We start from the raw sequence: 17,299 nt of genomic DNA, 5'->3' as shown, positions 1-17,299 counted from the left end.
TGACCAATCAAATTCATCTCACTATGCTTATAGCCACGCCCAAACAAGTGCAGCAACAGTTTGACACTGGAGCGCTGTCCACGCTTTTTTTTAAACGCACGAAATGCACGGGATTTGAGAGGAGTTTTGCGCTTGGCATTTTCCAAATAAGGATATCCTACTATGAGTACTACGCTGGAATACTACAATGAATTTTCAAATGGCTACACTGGCTTCGTCTTTCCTGATCGAAAGGGGGTGTATTGTTGATACAGTGGAGTCCAGCTATAATGAACCTGGGTATAACGAAATCCCGCTTTTAACGAACTGCCATTGATAATTTGATTTCCCGGCAGACAGCCTTCTATTTCTTACTTGTTACTTTCCGGCTACAACGAACCCTTTGAACTCATTTGCATAACGAACCCCTATTAAAACAAACACATTTTCATCGCCCCAGAGCCGTTTTGTCTCTAAAAGTCACAAGGCTACAACGAACTGATGTCAATAATTGTCTCCAAAGACAAAAATACACAAACACAAGTGCACATCGCGTGATGAGCGAACTCTGAACCAACAGCGGGAGGTGCACGGAACAGCCACCGCCGCTGTGTTTTCACTATTCCAATTAGCTGCTAAGTTATGACTGTGCTCTAAAAAGTCACAAGGCTACAACGATCTGCGATCTGCCTGTGAGGCGAGATCAAAGGCAGGTCCATTGTGATAGCTGGGTGGCCTTCTTTATAGACACTGACCTTCTTCCCAGGGGTCATTGACCCAGTTTTAGCTATGAGAGGTGGTTCCCCTTTCATATGAGAGAGGAAACACTTCCTGCACCCGGGTCAGTGACCGAGTTTAACCTATGGGGCAGTCTCTTTGATGTCTTGAGAGGAAACTTGGCCAGGGTAGTACATGCACCAGAACTGGTGGACACCATGAAATCGGAGATTGATCAGAATGTACATGTACATGCTTTTACACGGATTTTTAAATTTTATTTCTAAAATTGTGACAGTAAAGTGAACATTTGAACTATGCCTCTATAGATTATATCATGAAGCTGTTGAAAACATGCAGAGATTGTACTCTCCAAGGAAAGATCGATGGGACGATCATTTGAAGGTGAGTGGGAAAACTTGTCTTGAGGCCATTTAGGGTTGAAAACTCTACAGCGAATTACTGATATAACAACTAAAATGTATCTCCCTTGAGATTCGTTGTACCCGGACTCCACTGTATTTGTAGATAATAGACTCTGCATTTTAATGGTCAAATGGCGATTTCGGTATAAAAATGTAGACAAGGACCTTTAAGATAAATAACTAGAAAAATAAATGAACAGAAACTCGTGGAATTTGCAAACTTGCCAGTTGTGGTAGCAATAATCTTAAGACACATGCACACAAATATATATATCATATATCAAAATAGACACATTGACATTCACGTCAAACACACACACACACACATGCCTCTCCACACATATTTCTAAACACATGTACAAGAAATCATACAAAACTGAAATTGAACACTGAAAAAAATAAACCCAAAGAACCAAAACTCAACAGCATCAAGGAACAAAAGAAGAATAACCCACAAGACTCTTAAGAAAATAAAGTTAAAACTTAAATTAAAGAATTCAAAAAAATGCAGAACTCAACTAGCTAATAACCATACACATCGGTGACGTCTGGCAAGGAAATGCTGATGGAAAAGGCAAATGCAAATTATTTGACCTCACATCCTACAGTTTATGTCCTTTACATATTCTGAAGCATTATTTTAATGTGCATTAGTCAAGCATTAGTATAATTGAATAAAAGTCCAACTCCAAAATAATGCACAATTTTGCATGGCACAAACACGTCATAATAAAAAACACTCTTATAAACAAATACAGATGCGCTGTTCCAAAACCAAAGATTTGTCATAAATGAAGCACCTACTTTTACTCAATTAAAGTTTTCTTTTTTATTCTTTTTTTCAGCACACATGTGCTGCTTGTTTTCATTTCAATTTTTTTTTCATAGATCTTAACAGTCAAATCAGGGTCAACTACTCCTCAGATAATCTTAAACAAATTAAAATTTCTCTTCAGAAAGTTTTTGTTGTTTTGCAGCATGAGTGGGTATTTGTTTTCTTAAGTTACTGCCACATATGGAGCAGTCAGTCAAGAACGGCTGGCGGACGGCACAAGGACAGACACTACGATTCAATGACGAAGTTATATATATACATACATGTGGGAACGAGGGTAAGCCGACCCTGACTTGTCGCGGCTGGAATCAGAAAGACAAGCTCGACGGTCACCGCTAACAGGCACAGCAAAAGTGGTGGGAAGAAAAAAGGACAGAGAAAACAAAACAAAACAAAGAAATGAAGAAAAAAAGCAGAAATGGGCATTATTTGTAGGTTATATTCACGTTTGCGGCAGACAACCTTCACCCCAAGTAAAAAAAACATGCTGATGATTTCGTCACGCTCATAAGATAATTGCCTATGTCTGTTTTTTGATGTTTTGAGAAAAACGCAAAAAACCTTCTTTGGTTTCTGAACAATCTGCCTGACTCATTTTGGTTATAAGTTGCAAACTGCTTATCTTGAGCTGTTACCACGGGGTAAACATGAGATAAAGAGCTGACAGCAACATTTTCAATCAGCAAAACTGCATAACAACCCACAAAGAGCTTTTGCATACCTTCACTTTTTCAAAACAAGTCTTCCTGTATCATAAAGTAAAAGTGCCTAACTCAAGAAACGAGATCGGCAGTTTTGCTTACGTTACCGTGGCAATGGTTTCCGATGATCTGAGAGTTTGTACTCTCTAACACATGATAGATACCCTTCCAGTAGCTTCCCCTGTAGTTTCACTACAGAAATGCCTAACACTGAGATAGGTATTTTTCTTATGAGCGTGACGATTTGCGCTCTACAACTTAGTTTAAAATCAAGTGTTGATTTAATGCAGGTTAGAGGGAATATGCTTCTTACACAGTTTTAAATGACAAAGCAATCTTAGCACATCTAAAAAACAAAAACTATAGTAAAGAAGAGCCTACAAATAATGCAGTTCCAAAGGTTTCATGCAAATGGTACTCAGGATACAGATCATACTAGCTACTGGTATTCTACGCTTACATTGCTTTATGTATCTCTGATATTTACCCATTAGCAGCAATTCTCAAAGCAGTCTATGTAATTCAGATTTAAAGACAAGAAGATTAGCTGTAGTTCATACCATCCTGATTGGACTGGGTGGCCGAGTGGTAACGCACTTGCACTTGGAAGCGAGAGGTTGCGAGTTCGACCCTGGGTCAGGGCGTTAGCAATTTTCTCCCCCCTTTCCTAACCTAGGTGGTGGGTTCAAGTGCTAGTCTTTCGAATGAGACGAAAAACCGAGGTCCCTTCGTGTACACTACATTGGGGTGTGCACGTTAAAGATCCCACGATTGACAAAAGGGTCTTTCCTGGCAAAATTGTATAGGCATAGATAAAAATGTCCACCAAAATACCCGTGTGACTTGGAATAATAGGCCGTGAAAAGTAGGATATGCGCCGAAATGGCTGCGATCTGCTGGCCGATGTGAATGCGTGATGTATTGTGTAAAAAAAATTCCATCTCACACGGCATAAATAAATCCCTGCGCCTTGAATATGTGCGCGATATAAATTGCATAAAATAAAATAAAATTAAAAAAATTAAAAATCCCTGCGCTTAGAACTGTACCCACGGAATACGCGCGATATAAGCCTCATATTGATTGATTGAGTATCATAGTGGAACCCCCCCCCCTCCCCTGTAGGACTTCCCCTTTTAAGAACCTGCTTTTTCAGTCTTTTTGTTCACATCAGTAAATTTACTTCCACTGTAAAACTTCCTCTCTTTTGAGACCTAATCACACAGATCTTTGGAGGCCTTGACAGGGGGGCGGGGGGGGGGGGGGAGGGGGGGACCGACCGCTGTACTAGGAAAGACCTAAACGTATTAAGAACAGTGGCAAAGCAAGTGAAATTCAAACAAACCAAACAGATAATAAAAGGGGGGACATTTTCTAATAAAAACCAATGTTGAAACAAAAGCAAACAACCGAAAACATGGTTTCAAAACGTCAGGCCATACATGACGGCACAAACACACAACAATGCAAACAGTGAAACACCTTCAGGCCTCCCTTAACCCTTACACTGGTGCAATTCTGTAACACATGTTACATAGCCACTGGTGAATTAACGGAGAGAAAAATAAAGAAAAACGGTCATATAGGTTTTCGCATCCATGGGAGGTAATCGGAACCGACCAAACAGACTGAGCCAGTAGCGCGACATATGTCGTGACAACCAGGTGACAGTATACCTAAAGTAGCGCCACATATGTCGCGACAACCAGCCTAAGGGTTAATTGACCCTGAAGTTGACTTCGCCAAGACTTCGCAAAGTCTTTTTACCAAAATTTCAGGTCAAAAGCTCCATGCAGCAAGCTTTGTGAAGAAGACTTCACCCAATAAATATCAAGCTTAAATGTATTTCACGCATTTGATGAAACTCACCATTGCTTAATGACTCTTCAGAGGCGTACATGTCATAAATACACACAAAAACACACACCTTCCTGTGAGTCACACCCGTAATCACCCTCACCGTTCTTTCAAAGACTCTTTTCGTCGGCGAGCTTCCTCTTTTCGATCCTCTCTCGCTCCCCACTCAGCAGCAGGCCCGGGTTGAGATTTCTGCTGCTCTTCCTTCTGCCGTTTTTTCTCCTGCCTTTCGCGTACGATTTCGCGCGCGTCCTTGAACCCTCGTGGTCCCCTGTCCTTGGCCTCCGCCCTGTCGGTTTGACCGGGTTGGTCAGCACCGTGACGGTAACCTGCATAGTCATAGAGACCCGATTCTGTAATACAGCAAAGAGGTGATCATTATCTGTGACAACAACATAATCCATTTGACATCTGTAGGATGAGTTTCTCCATTGGTACGGTTGACCTCCCCTTTTCAGGCCCCCTCTCTTTCAATTTAAAGGTACTGAACTTGTCAAATCTAGGTGCCCGGAGCCCCTGGGGCTTTTAGTCATACCTCAGGCAGCTATCCGTTAGAAGAACTACCAAGTTTCATTGACTTGCACCCAAAGAGTCAAGAATATAAAATTTCAAAAATAAATTTTGATTTAATTAATATACTTACCAACTCACATAGAAAGCATTAACTTCAGTTAAAGTGCTAGGACACTGAACTACGCTTCACCCCAAAGGGGAAGCAACCCCCTAAAAAAGAACGGCCTTGACCTCTAACCCAAGCTATACAAGAGTCGAGGTCATACCGTCACGTGACCTATCACGCGTGACTCAACCGCCGCCATGTTGAAACCTCACTCCCACTGAAGTGATCTGTTCATTTTTAGGGAAACCCTAAGCAATAACTTCGTTTTGTGATAAGACATTGAAGCACTCTTGCATGGCAACATGGGGAAATAACTCTGAAACAAAAACCGTATGCCATATAAGGCATGGTCCTTAGCGGTTATTTCCACTACCGGTGTACTGCGCCTGCGCAGGATGTATACCGGTGAAACTCATCCCGTATTAAAACATATACCCCCTTTAAAAAATTTGCGGGGCAGGCTGGGAGGGAATTCAATATGTGAGTTGGTAAGTATATTAATTAAATCAAAATTTATTTTTGAAATTTTATATTAAATTACATATTCTTACGCAACTCACATAGAAAGCAGATTGCTAATTTAGGTGGTGGGCAAATGAACTCACAGTTAACATCTTGCAAGTATCTGGCCTGTAGCTACAATAGCTGGCAAACCGAAATTTCTGTTCTGCCGAGCACCAGATACGTCCCCAGGAAAAACATAAAAAGACATCTTCTGCAGAAGATGTCTAGTAGATGTGTGCTAAAATAGCGGGTACTTAAAATACCCCGCCGATAGAAACTCATGACTACGTCCCTGAACGTTCAATGAGCTGCATTCATGACTTATGTAAGTCTCTCAGACTTGAGAACAGGTAAAGAAGAGGCCTACACTCTGACCTCTTGAGCCCGTGCTGCCTGAAAAGGGAGGACTGACTGCCCCCCCCCCCCCCCCTTTTCCTTGCCACCACTGTAGGCATGCCTAATCAATGTGGCAGTCCATTTAGCTAAGGTTGACTTCACTAAATCATTGCCTCTAGAAGAGGCTAATTTTGTCAAGGATTAAACAATCCGAACTCAAAAACTCCAAAACTAGGAGCAAGTCCCAAGTCGGGACTGGAGATTTGCTTTCAGCCAACCAAAGGGCGGTTCCCTTTAATCACGCTGGCTACAAAGAACCCAAGTGAAAATATTTTGCGACCTAGCTGTGTCAGTGCAACTGAAATCACATAAAGTCTTAATTCAGAGACGTGGGAGAAAAATCGGAAAGCCAGGATAGGTGGTTCGCCACCCGCATTGAACGGAGAGAAGTGGAGTTCTTTCCGTTAATATACGCCATTAGTTCCAAGCCAGTCAAAGTGACACAAAACGAAGACGCTGAACCCCTATGGAATCTAGACCAAATCCAGAGTTGGGGCAGAAGCCCCTGAGCGTCTCAATGATTCCCTTACAGTAGACACCCGTGTGGCTCGAGTGTAAAAACGGCGCCCTCTTGCCAGCCCAAAGGACTGGCAACCAAGATTGAATGGGCCCATAATGTGCGACCAACAGGCCGCTCAAAGTAAAATCGAGAGTATTATCCGGGAACAGGGAGACGAACATTTAGCAGAAGGTGATAGTACCGAGCTAGAGGCAAAACTTCTATCAGCGACTTCTTCAAATTCACCAGAAGGAGTAGAAGCGCGTAGTGAGATAGGGTCCAATCCGAGTGGACATTCTTGGCCGACTGACTAGAGTCTGCCAATAAATACATAGAGCCTCTCAGAAAGGTACTTCACCGCTAAAAAGATCTCGTGGTGGTAAAAACCACATCAAAACCTCGCATGCTCGCTGTGGCAGTGATAAGGGGCGAGATGCCACCCCCTGCTTATTGAGATAAAAGACCACTGTGGTGTTGTCTGATTGAATCAACACATGTTCTCCCCTGACAAGAGGAAAGAAATCCGCAAGAGACAGAACTGCTTCGCTGGTGGAGAGAGAACCAACGGGAACGCCCTGCATGAGCAGTGGTGTGAGAATCCCAAGATTGGTTGTGTCTGTGAACCAGTCAAGAAAAGACACTAACATGTTCCAGCTCTTCATTTGATTGCTTAGAAAACGAAACCAGAGCCCTGAAGATCTGAATAAAATATATGCACGATCTATATAAGTGACCCAACAGGAAGGGCCCCAGTGCCTCCCTCAATAAAGTGGAAGTTCTAATCGCCCCTCCAGCCGCTGTGGGAAAACACAGAGGCAGAGAGAAGAGTGGAGCCGAACGCTAAGACTCCAGTTGACAAGTGCCAAGAGTATGCATGAAAGCATGCTATTGTTTGCCCACTGAACCCTACCGCTAAATCGCCTCGAGGAGATAAAGTGGTTGGCGGGTATTTGGCAACGTGCCATGCCGAGAAGAAGATAAAAAACCAAAGCTGAGAACGGCCAGCTTAGCGCTTTTCTCTGATAAGAGAAGCCGAGGCCTGCCGTGGGCTTTCCCTTTTGCTGTGAGATTCTCTCTGTTAGAGAAGAGTCCGTGTGCAAATAAGAGGATTCGCAAAGAAGACCCTCGAGCAAGGAAGAGATTTAAGTCTCACCGACAGAACAATACTGTCGGCCGAGGCCTTTTCCCAGACGAACAGCAAAGCTAAACCCTTTGTATATGTGTCCCGACAGAACACAAAGGCATCCCGTGAGTACGAAACCGCACAAGGGAAAGAACGAATCAAAGTCTTGTACCAAGACGCGGATAATAGAAAGAAGAGCGGCCACAATCTTCCACAGCCAGGAGATCATTGTTCTTGAAAACAGACAGTTTCTCCTTGCTATGAACGTTAAGATGTATGATCGACAAGTCCGGTGCAACCGGAAGCGGTTCCGTAGTACGAAGAAAAGAATAAACTAAGTTCTTAGGCTTGGTGTAACCTAGGACTACGGATATCGCTCAGCGAGTGAAGCGTTACTTGCGCGGGTGACGCAAGCGAAAGCAACGCCGCATCGCTGCCCACAAAGGAAGTGGTGGAAAAGGAGAATCATATGAGAAAACTTCCCCAAGTTAAAATTCTGAAGCCAGACAAGAAAGCGTCCCTGCGTGTGTAAACCGCAAGTGCGTACAACCGTGCCACGACTGACATTTGTTCGGCTGAAACCTTAGCCAAAGAGGCCAGGAGTATGGGGACGTCTTTCACGCTAGAGTCGTTTCGAAATACGAAAGGATCCGACGACACCGCGATCGACCGCGAAAGAGATCGAAGAAGTGTCTCTGAAAGAGACGCAAGTTCCAACGAGTATCTTCCCGTCTCATCCAAACCAAGTAATGCGCCTTCAGAGTAAGCACAATGTTTGTCCAAACGATAGACATCCTCTCTGAGATTAGCCGACTCCGGAGTGACCTGAAGCGGTGCACTCGGCAAAGCGTAAGTCTCAATAAGACTGTGATGACGACGGGAGAGAGCAAACTTGCGTGAATGAAACGAAGTGCTCGACTTCCGTAACTGGTCTGAGGCAAGCCATGGCTGAGCAGCATCAGGAGCCTGACCGTGTGCAGCCAGTAAAGGCACAGTATCCACAGGCAAGCTATTCTCAGAACCCGAAGTTCTAGCCAGCACCCTGAAAAGTTCGTAAGCAACAGAAGGAGACTCGCTAAAACGATATCCCTGAACTTCCATTAAAGCAGGGCGGAAATCACCCACCACTGAGGGTGGTGGTGCCGCAGAGCTTGTCATAGCTGTCACCCCTTCAGCGAAGTACTTGGCAGACACCTGAGCTGCAGTAACCATAGCTGGTTTAAGTCTGAGTGACAACTTGACATCAACTTCCTCCTCAGAAACTGAGTGAGAATCGTCGAACTCCGAATCTGCTGTGGCCGGACCGTGAAAGTCACTGTGACTAGCTGCGTCACTAAAACGATCCACCACAGGCGAGGCTGATTGCAAAACGGAAGAACCGTGCAAAGCCTGCCCGAAAGCAGCTTCCTGCCCAGAGGGAGGAAGTTGAGACTTGTTTACATTCACCGGAGACATACCAGTCTGCCTGTGAGTACAACTGTCTCGTTGTCCGGTGTCGACCCCCCGTGAGTTCCGCTTGCTAAGAGCGATAGCCTCTGGGAAAGTCGAACTTTCACCCCCCGGCCGTGGCGGGGGGGCTACTAGTTCCGGCCCAACTTGTTGTCCGGTGTCGACCCCCCGAGTTCCGCTTGCTAAGAGCGATAGCCTCCGGGGAGTCGTACTTTCACCCCCCGGCCGTGGCGGGGGGGCTACTAGTTCCGGCCCAACTTGTTGTCCGGTGTCGACCCCCCGAGTTCCGCTTGCTAAGAGCGATAGCCTCCGGGGAGTCGTACTTTCACCCCCCGGCCGTGGCGGGGGGGCTACTAGTTCCGGCCCAACTTGAACACTTTCACCAGAGAACCTGGCTACCGGTGAACTTGACTAACCTGTAGAGCGTGAAAGCTCCTCGTATGAAGTAAACACACTCCTCTGCGTGCACGTCAGCCGAAGTGACTGTGCATGAAGGCGGAACCTCGATGCGTGACAACAAGCCGCGTCGCCCACTCCCGCCGGGAGCGAGCACAAAATCGACGAATGGCAACATGTTATACATTTGGGTCGAAAACATCTCAAAAAAGGGAAGAAAAACCATCTTTAACACAAGTATTCTTTCCCACTGTGTTTGCCTTGGCTGAAGTAACCTAAATTTAACCTGCTTCAGCACCGGCATGATTGGACTCATAGGGTCCGAAATTTAACAGACATTCTTTCTTTCTTCTTTATATAGTGTTTAAAGCCATATGTACTCGATGACTATACACACTAATTGCTTTACCCACACAGCTGGAGACATGCTAAATTAAGTTCCCTGCAAGATATTGCAATTTTATTTTGATCTAGATCGTCCTATTTATCTAGATTTGCCACAGAGGTAGCGTTGACGCAAGGGAAATACCTCCGCGTCTTTGTTGACATCCTCACTTTTTCAGAGGCTAGAACAAGCTGTAAAACAAGTATATGGTCGGCGCATGGCGACATATCGTCATTACATGGTCTTATGGTGCGTTTGACATCGATTATAGACAAACTACACTTTGTAAACACGGGAGCGCGTACATATGCCTTTAACGTCGTTTTCAACCATTCAAGGCTATTTAACAGACGTAGTAGTAAGAGAAGCTGGGTCAAGAACAGAAATGGTAGTGCCTTTGCCTTTCTCTTTATGCGAACTTAATAGGAGAAACCTCAGCAGCTACTGACTAGTCTGTGGTTTCTATTTCTCCTTGTCAGCCATTGCTGACAAAAAACCAGTCTGAGTTATGATATTGATAAACAACAACCAGACCGAACAACGGAGAAAGAAACAAACGCAAGCAAAAGCAAACAATTAGAACGAGCTCACCCAAACTTGTGCATGAGAAGCAGGGACCTGTAGACGGGGTGAAACACTGTCCAGAAGACAGTAGGCTAAAAGCCTGCAGCGTAGTGTAAAAAGCGTCCGAACTACTTGGTGACTGAAGTGGGAGTGAGGTTTCAACATGGCGGCGGTTGAGTCACGCGTGATAGGTCACGTGACGGTATGACCTCGACTCTTGTATAGCTTGGGTTAGAGGTCAAGGCCGTTCTTTTTTAGGGGGTTGCTTCCCCTTTGGGGTGAAGCGTAGTTCAGTGTCCTAGCACTTTAACTGAAGTTAATGCTTTCTATGTGAGTTGCGTAAGAATATGTAATTTAACTGCGATTTTTGTACAAATTAATTTCGTACTCGGACCCGGCTGGTCTTGGCCTATTTTTGGACCTAAATTTAGATCAGGTAGATCATCACATGCACATCATGCACAACTGAAAAGACACGTCACTAGCAAACTATGTCAGACATCATCATGAGTTTGTGTAAAACAAAATGGAGGCCGGAATCACTCAGTTGAATCGAACTCCGACCAAACACCAACGTAATAACTAGGTTAATGTATGCACTCGCGTGAACAAGAAACTGTCGAGCTTCACAGATGTCGTCGTTGGGTAGTTTTGGGTTTGTTTTACTAACATAGGAGGATTGTTGAACTGTAAATGCACTCAGCTGCAACAAAAACGCAAAACGAAGGCTGTGAGCTGCACTGGGCCTTTAACACTCCCTCCCTTTTAGACCCTGTTTTCTTTTCATAACCAGTGTAAATTTATCTCTATGTTAAGACCTGAATTTTTCAGATTTGTGGAGGTGAGGTCTAATAAAGGGCGGTTCGACTATATTCTGAAAAAATCAGCAAACATCACTCATCAGGAAGATGATTGTTGCTCCTGATAACTAAACAGCTGCAAACTCAGACAGAGTCGGCCTGAAAAATGCTCTGCTCTCTAGCCAGTTGTGTACAAAACATCAATCGTCCAAGTAAAATATGATAATGACAAAAATAGCAGAAAAAGCAATGTCGAACGATGAATTTTTTCTTAAACTTAGGATTAGGAACAGTATACATGTCCTGATACTTGTGATAGCCCTAACATGGGTTTCCACCAAGAATCAAGTTTTCTTTCTGTAGTAAAAAGCTGAAAGATTTGTCCTATCCATTTTCCCTTCTCCCCTTTTTCATCAGGACAGATCTGTGAGGTCAGAGGCCTCACTCAGAGATACATGTATACATGTGCTAACCTATACATCACAAATAAACTTACGGTCTCTCTCTCTGTCCTTCTCGCGACCTTGCTTGGACTGCTTGTCTCGTCGACGGTCAGCCTTGTGCTTGTGTTTGTGTGACTTTTCTCGACGTGCTGGCCCGGCCTGCGACTGTGGCGGCTTGATATTGAGAGCATCGCGCTCAATCTCTCCATCGTCTGAAGGAATCTCAATCACGTCCCTGCAAGCAGAGGAGACACAAAATAAAGGACGCCAACACTTATCTGATTTTTAACATTATTTTAAATGTTCTTGTTGTTGTACAGTGGTACCTGCCTTGTGAGACTCATCAGATGACACTCTCCATGAACAGAAAGCTTTTGGAGTTCCGTTATGTATTAAACGTACTTTCGGGACTGGTATAAGTTATTATAACAATAAGGCACAACTTTTTTCCTCAACTTTTTAAATATTTTTTTAATATTTAAGACAAATAATTGATGCAAATTCTGTTTACTTGTGAAGGGGAATTATATATATATATAAAGAAAAAAAATCAGTCAGGGATCCTTTGAGACGGTCATAATTGACATTGTCATCATTTTCACGAGTTTTCATTCACAAACACCTGGTAAATAAATCTCATGTTCCCCATGCAATAACTCGAGGTGGTGAATGGGTTTGAGCTTTCATGTGAAACGTGGATTGTCAAAGTAAAAGCCAATCAGGCTGATTGTTTGATGTGTGGAACCATCGTGGCTTTGGATTTGTGTTTCCGAGGACAACGATTGTAAGCATTCACTCTCAAAGACCCAATCAATGTTGATAATTACCGCGGCGACTCATGGTCAATTTGCAACTTATCTCTGTAATCGCAAAATCCACAACGAAAAGTCATAAACACTTAAAAGAAAAGAAATATGCTCAACACTTACTGAATTCACAGGTATTATCGCAGCTCTGTACATTTTCAGACTGGAAGAAAAGCGTCAACAAGCTACGTTTGATGTCACATACTAGTTTGACGTGTTATCTCGTGCTACTGTGACGATGCTTTGTGGCCCGGAGTTGGATTCTAAAAATTCGTCTCCCTGTGGGTTATTGTGCTGACAAAAACGATGCTTGGTAGCTTGTCGTCAGACCAGCACTTTGTTGTTGGTCCTCGGGGAGCATATCGCCTTTTGTCTCATATTTATCAACCGCCGCCTTCGGCCTTGGTCGATAAAGATGGAACAAAAGACGATATGATCATATGGTCCCCTTGGACCAACAAAAAAGCTGGTCTGTCAACAAGCCACCAAGGGCGGGGATGTAGCTCAGTCGGTAGCGCGCTGGATTTGTATCCAGGTGGCCGCTGTCAGCGTGAGTTCGTCCCCACGTTCGGCGAGAGATTTATTTCTCAGAGTGAACTTTGTGTGCAGACTCTCCTCGGTGTCCGAACACCCCCGTGTGTACACGCAAGCACAAGACCAAGTGCGCACGAAAAAGATCCTGTAATCCATGTCAGAGTTCGGTGGGTTATAGAAACACGAAAATACCCAGCATGCTTCCTCCGAAAACGGCGTATCGGTATGGCTGCCTAAATGGCGGTGTAAAAAACGGTCATACACGTAAAATTCCACTCGTACAAAAAAAACACGAGTGTACATGGGAGTTTCAGCCCACGAACGCAGAAGAAGCAGAAGAAGAACAAGCCACCAAACATCTTATATTATCTTATGTCTTATGACATGTGGTGGTTGTGGAGAGGAGGTCACCATAGCATGCTCCACTGTACCATCAAATACCACCCAGTCTTACCCTGCATCTTTATCTTCGTCCATGGCTTCCTGGGAATGAGGGGAGAGAGACAGGTGGCGCTCACTGGTGATGATGACCTCTCGCTGACGAGCCCGCTCATTATATGCGTGTTCTGGGCTGGACTTGACCTCGCCTTGCTCGTAGGGACTGTGTCCTGACCCACTGCTGCTGGACCCTGACATCCTGACCTGCACAGTCATGGTTTCTGCTGGTCAACAAGTGCTGGCATAGGATTTGACTGACTATTAGGGTTTAACGTCTTCTTAGACCAGTTGGCCTATATTGGGACAGGTATTGGTAATACGCTGAGGATATGGTGTGATACTTTGACTCGAACAAGCCCGCTGTGGCTGTCTTCTTCGACACACCAGCATTTGGTTTGTCTCGTCAAAGTATCGAAATACGATCATGATAATCAGAGACGAGAAATGATGCATGCGTGTCTTCGTGTTTTCCAAGCCCTGAGACTTTCGCCGTGAACTTGGGATCTTTTTCGTGCGCATGTGTGCACACGGGGGTGTTCGGACACCGAAAAGAGTCTGCAGAAAGTTGACTCCGAGAAATAAATCTCTCGCCGAACGTGGGGCTCAAACTCACGCTGAAGCGACCAACTGGCTACAAAACCAGCGCGCCACCAACTGAGCTACTTCCCCGCCCCATAGGATTTGAAGTAGAACAAGCAAGTGTACATAAAAACCCGATCTGAAAACCATTATACAATATACCCCCCCCCTCCCATTTTAAGGCTGTTTTTCTTTTAAACTTCATGACTTTGATTAATTTTCCACAGCATCTGTAAATTTACCCCCATGGCACAGTCCTGAATTTGTCCGGTTAAAGTGATGTCACAAACAATAAGAGCAACCGTTTGAGATTCAGTGTGTAGGATGGTGTTAAAATATTTTTGCTTCCAATGACATTATTAACATTATATAACAAGGCAAAAAAATTAGGGTTGGTAGGTCAGTTTCTTTTTTTTGGGGGGGGGGGGGGGGAGAGAGAGAACTAGAAGTTTGTTCAATTTACATTTGCACATGTGGCTTTTTATATGGCCGGATATTGTCCAAGCTGTGTTCCCTGGATGTTGCAGAAAAGTAACTTTCCTTGCAAAGTCTGAAAAATCGAGTTTTGTCAGTTTACTTTTTTTTAAAGGCACAGTAAGCCTCCCGTAAACCATCACAGATACGGTCAGGCTTTTACACACAGTACAAACACCCTTTCATTTAAACACTCACCGATTGAGAACATCCTAGGTGCCCTCCGTAAAGAGCGAACAATTTTCAAAGAATTTATTTTTGCCTGGTTTATCTTACCCCTGAGCCATCGTGAACCCGTGTGATCCAGTTTCCCTTTTTCACAATGTAGTCGTCAGTTAGTCATTTGAATGCGACTCGATGTGAGCTCATCTACAATAGCACGTTTTTATGCACGAAACAAACGGCTGTGGTTCACAAGAACTCTAACGATGGCTTTTGACCGTTGAGAGGAACGACGATATGCATAAACCGTCGTCTGCTACGACCCTTGCGTGACCCTGCTTCCGGGCTTTTCTTTTTTCAAACTTTCACAACTTCGAATTGTACTGATCTTGTCTTGATGAAAAAAGAATTCTTTTATGATCAAAGAATGTTTGTGTAACAAGCTGTCAATTTATTATTTAGATTTTAAAAGTTATGTCTAGCGCAAAAACGCACCACGGTCCAAAAACATTCGGATAATCATCGATCCACGGCTATCGCCAGTTTACATCGATAGAATTAGACCCGAAGGGAAGTAACTCATTTTTGATCCGAGTTCAGGATGGGTCCAAAAAGTGTTCGAGACAATCTGCAAACTTAATTCTTTAAAAATTGCTCGCTCTTTACGTAGGGCACCTAGGATGTTCCCGTTTGGTGAGCGTTCAAATGGAAGGGTGTTTGTACTGTGTGTAAAAGCCTGACAGTATCTGTGATGGTTTACGGGAGGCTTACTGTCCGGGCGTGATTTCCGGTATTGAATATTCATAACAGCCGTCCAGCACCAAAACGAGGCGCCATTGTTGTAGAGGAGCAAGTCCACGAAAATAAATTCTTTGAAAATGTCTCACGCTCGACAGAAAGCAGCCAGGATGTTCCCGTTCGGTGAGCGTTCAAATGGAAGTATGCTTGTACTGTATGTAGACGCTCGGGGAGCTCTGTGATGGTTTACGGGAGGCTTACTGTGCCTTTAAACTAAGGGTCCAAAAAATGTTCTACTTCCAGCGTCCGGAGGAAGAAAATAGGGTCCAGGAATTGGAAACAATTCAAACATTGATTGAATGTTTTTTGGTGCCTTATTCACTTATTGCCTCCTAGTCCTATATTCTAAGATTCCCTCCTTTTTTTGGACCTGATTTATTCAGATTTTAGGTCTTAAAAAGGGGGTTCCACAAGTACTACTTGTCTCCGAAAACCTCTGAAAACCCCCAAAACCTCCGAAAACCCCTTAAAACCCCATCTAGACTAACTAAATCTATGTTCAAAGTGATGGACATGCCTGTGAAAAGTAAGCCTGATTCATGCTACATAGTACATGCACCCTTATATTTGTGTTGAGAGCCGGATTTTCGACAAAATCGATGCAACAATTTCAATGTCAGGGAGGTAACTTTTGTTACTCGAAAGCACACGTCATATGATTAGTGCTTCCGCTCCTTCGTAAATCCTCGCACAAACACTAAAATAAAGCCATGAACGGTGAAAGTTGCAATACAAGTCATGATTGCAAACAATTATGTAACAAAACACGATCTAATTCTAAGGACGAATTTTCTTAATTTCTGATGAGGCTTTCGGTTTTTGTTGGAGGTTTGGGGGGTTTTCGGAGACAAGTAGTACCGGGTTCCACTGTACAAATGGTGGTGGGGTTGAACAACAAATCTGTCATTGTCAAGGAATAAGGGAATTTATCTGCACCAATATTTTCTTGGAATGTTGTTCCAAAATTACTTCTTCTTCTTCTTTCCGGTAATGCCCACGATCTTTAGGATGATCATTCTGGCATGAAAAGGGGGGTGTTTTAGAATCCATTCGCGTGCTCTGGTCATTGTCATTTTCATTTCATTGTCCGTAAAACATTGCGGAAAGTCCGTATACTGTCCGTATGAGTTAGCTACTGCTCTTGTTCTCTCTCTAACCCTCTCTCTCTCTCTCTCGTAATATTTTCAAACTAAGGGTTGCATTCTCGCCGCTTGATGGCTGAACTTTTCTGAAGGTATTGCTAGAAAACAAGGCCATTCTCAGCATGATTCTGCTTCATCGAAAGAACAGACAGGCAGTTAAATTGGGTTATCGGAAAGAAACAACACTCACTGTGTTTGAAGTCAAAAACTTCAAAGTGTCCTAGTCACGTAAAACACTGAATTAGCTTTCTTTGCTGTAGTTCCAATGCACAAAATCGTGGTACTCATGCGTTTGTCTGAAAACCGGATGTTCATCTCCCGCAACAGGAAGCGGGTCAAATTTGAGAAGAAAAGGTGGATTGGACTTGAATGTATTATTGGACAGAAGACCTGTCTGGTTGCGGACGACCTATGCAGACATAATTGAATGTGCAGAAACAAAGAAAAACGTTTAAGGCTTTGGCAATTGAATGTTGTAGTTTTCTCAGCATCCGTACACTAAAGACTCAATATTTTCTTCCTGGTTTCTGTATGTTTCAGTTTAGGTGTGGCAGTATGATTAAGGAGTAAGAGTGAGTGAAAGGCCACAGAAAGAAAAGAAGGGGGTGGGGGGGGGGGGGGGGGGAGGGTCATGTTCTCCTTCAGACGGTAATGACAAAGTAGTACAAAAAGAA

At 43.8% G+C, this 17,299-nt stretch overlaps 1 protein-coding gene across 4 annotated transcripts in view; it reads right to left on the bottom strand.

Moving 5' to 3' along the window:
* LOC138978845 (cyclin-dependent kinase 11B-like) overlaps window positions 1-16,940 on the bottom strand; it is a 44,860-nt gene extending 27,920 nt beyond the window's left edge. For 2 of the 4 annotated variants that reach the window (XM_070351633.1, XM_070351635.1), the window contains exons 1-6: window positions 16,816-16,940; window positions 13,487-13,674; window positions 11,746-11,927; window positions 4,618-4,867; window positions 2,220-2,258; window positions 1,657-1,683 (exon numbers count right to left, since the gene is read on the bottom strand). In XM_070351633.1, coding sequence (XP_070207734.1) covers window positions 1,657-1,683; window positions 2,220-2,258; window positions 4,618-4,867; window positions 11,746-11,927; window positions 13,487-13,668 — 680 coding nt within the window. In that variant the 5' untranslated portion in view covers window positions 13,669-13,674; window positions 16,816-16,940. The remainder of the gene's footprint in view (window positions 1-1,656; window positions 1,684-2,219; window positions 2,259-4,617; window positions 4,868-11,745; window positions 11,928-13,486; window positions 13,675-16,815) is intronic. The other 2 variants (XM_070351634.1, XM_070351636.1) reach the window with 2 other exon arrangements.
* Between the last annotated feature and the right edge of the window lie 359 nt (window positions 16,941-17,299).

The sequence above is a fragment of the Littorina saxatilis genome, linkage group LG10, assembly GCF_037325665.1.
Source record: "Littorina saxatilis isolate snail1 linkage group LG10, US_GU_Lsax_2.0, whole genome shotgun sequence".
NCBI lineage: Eukaryota > Metazoa > Mollusca > Gastropoda > Littorinimorpha > Littorinidae > Littorina > Littorina saxatilis.
This window is presented reverse-complemented; position numbering and strand designations above follow the sequence as displayed.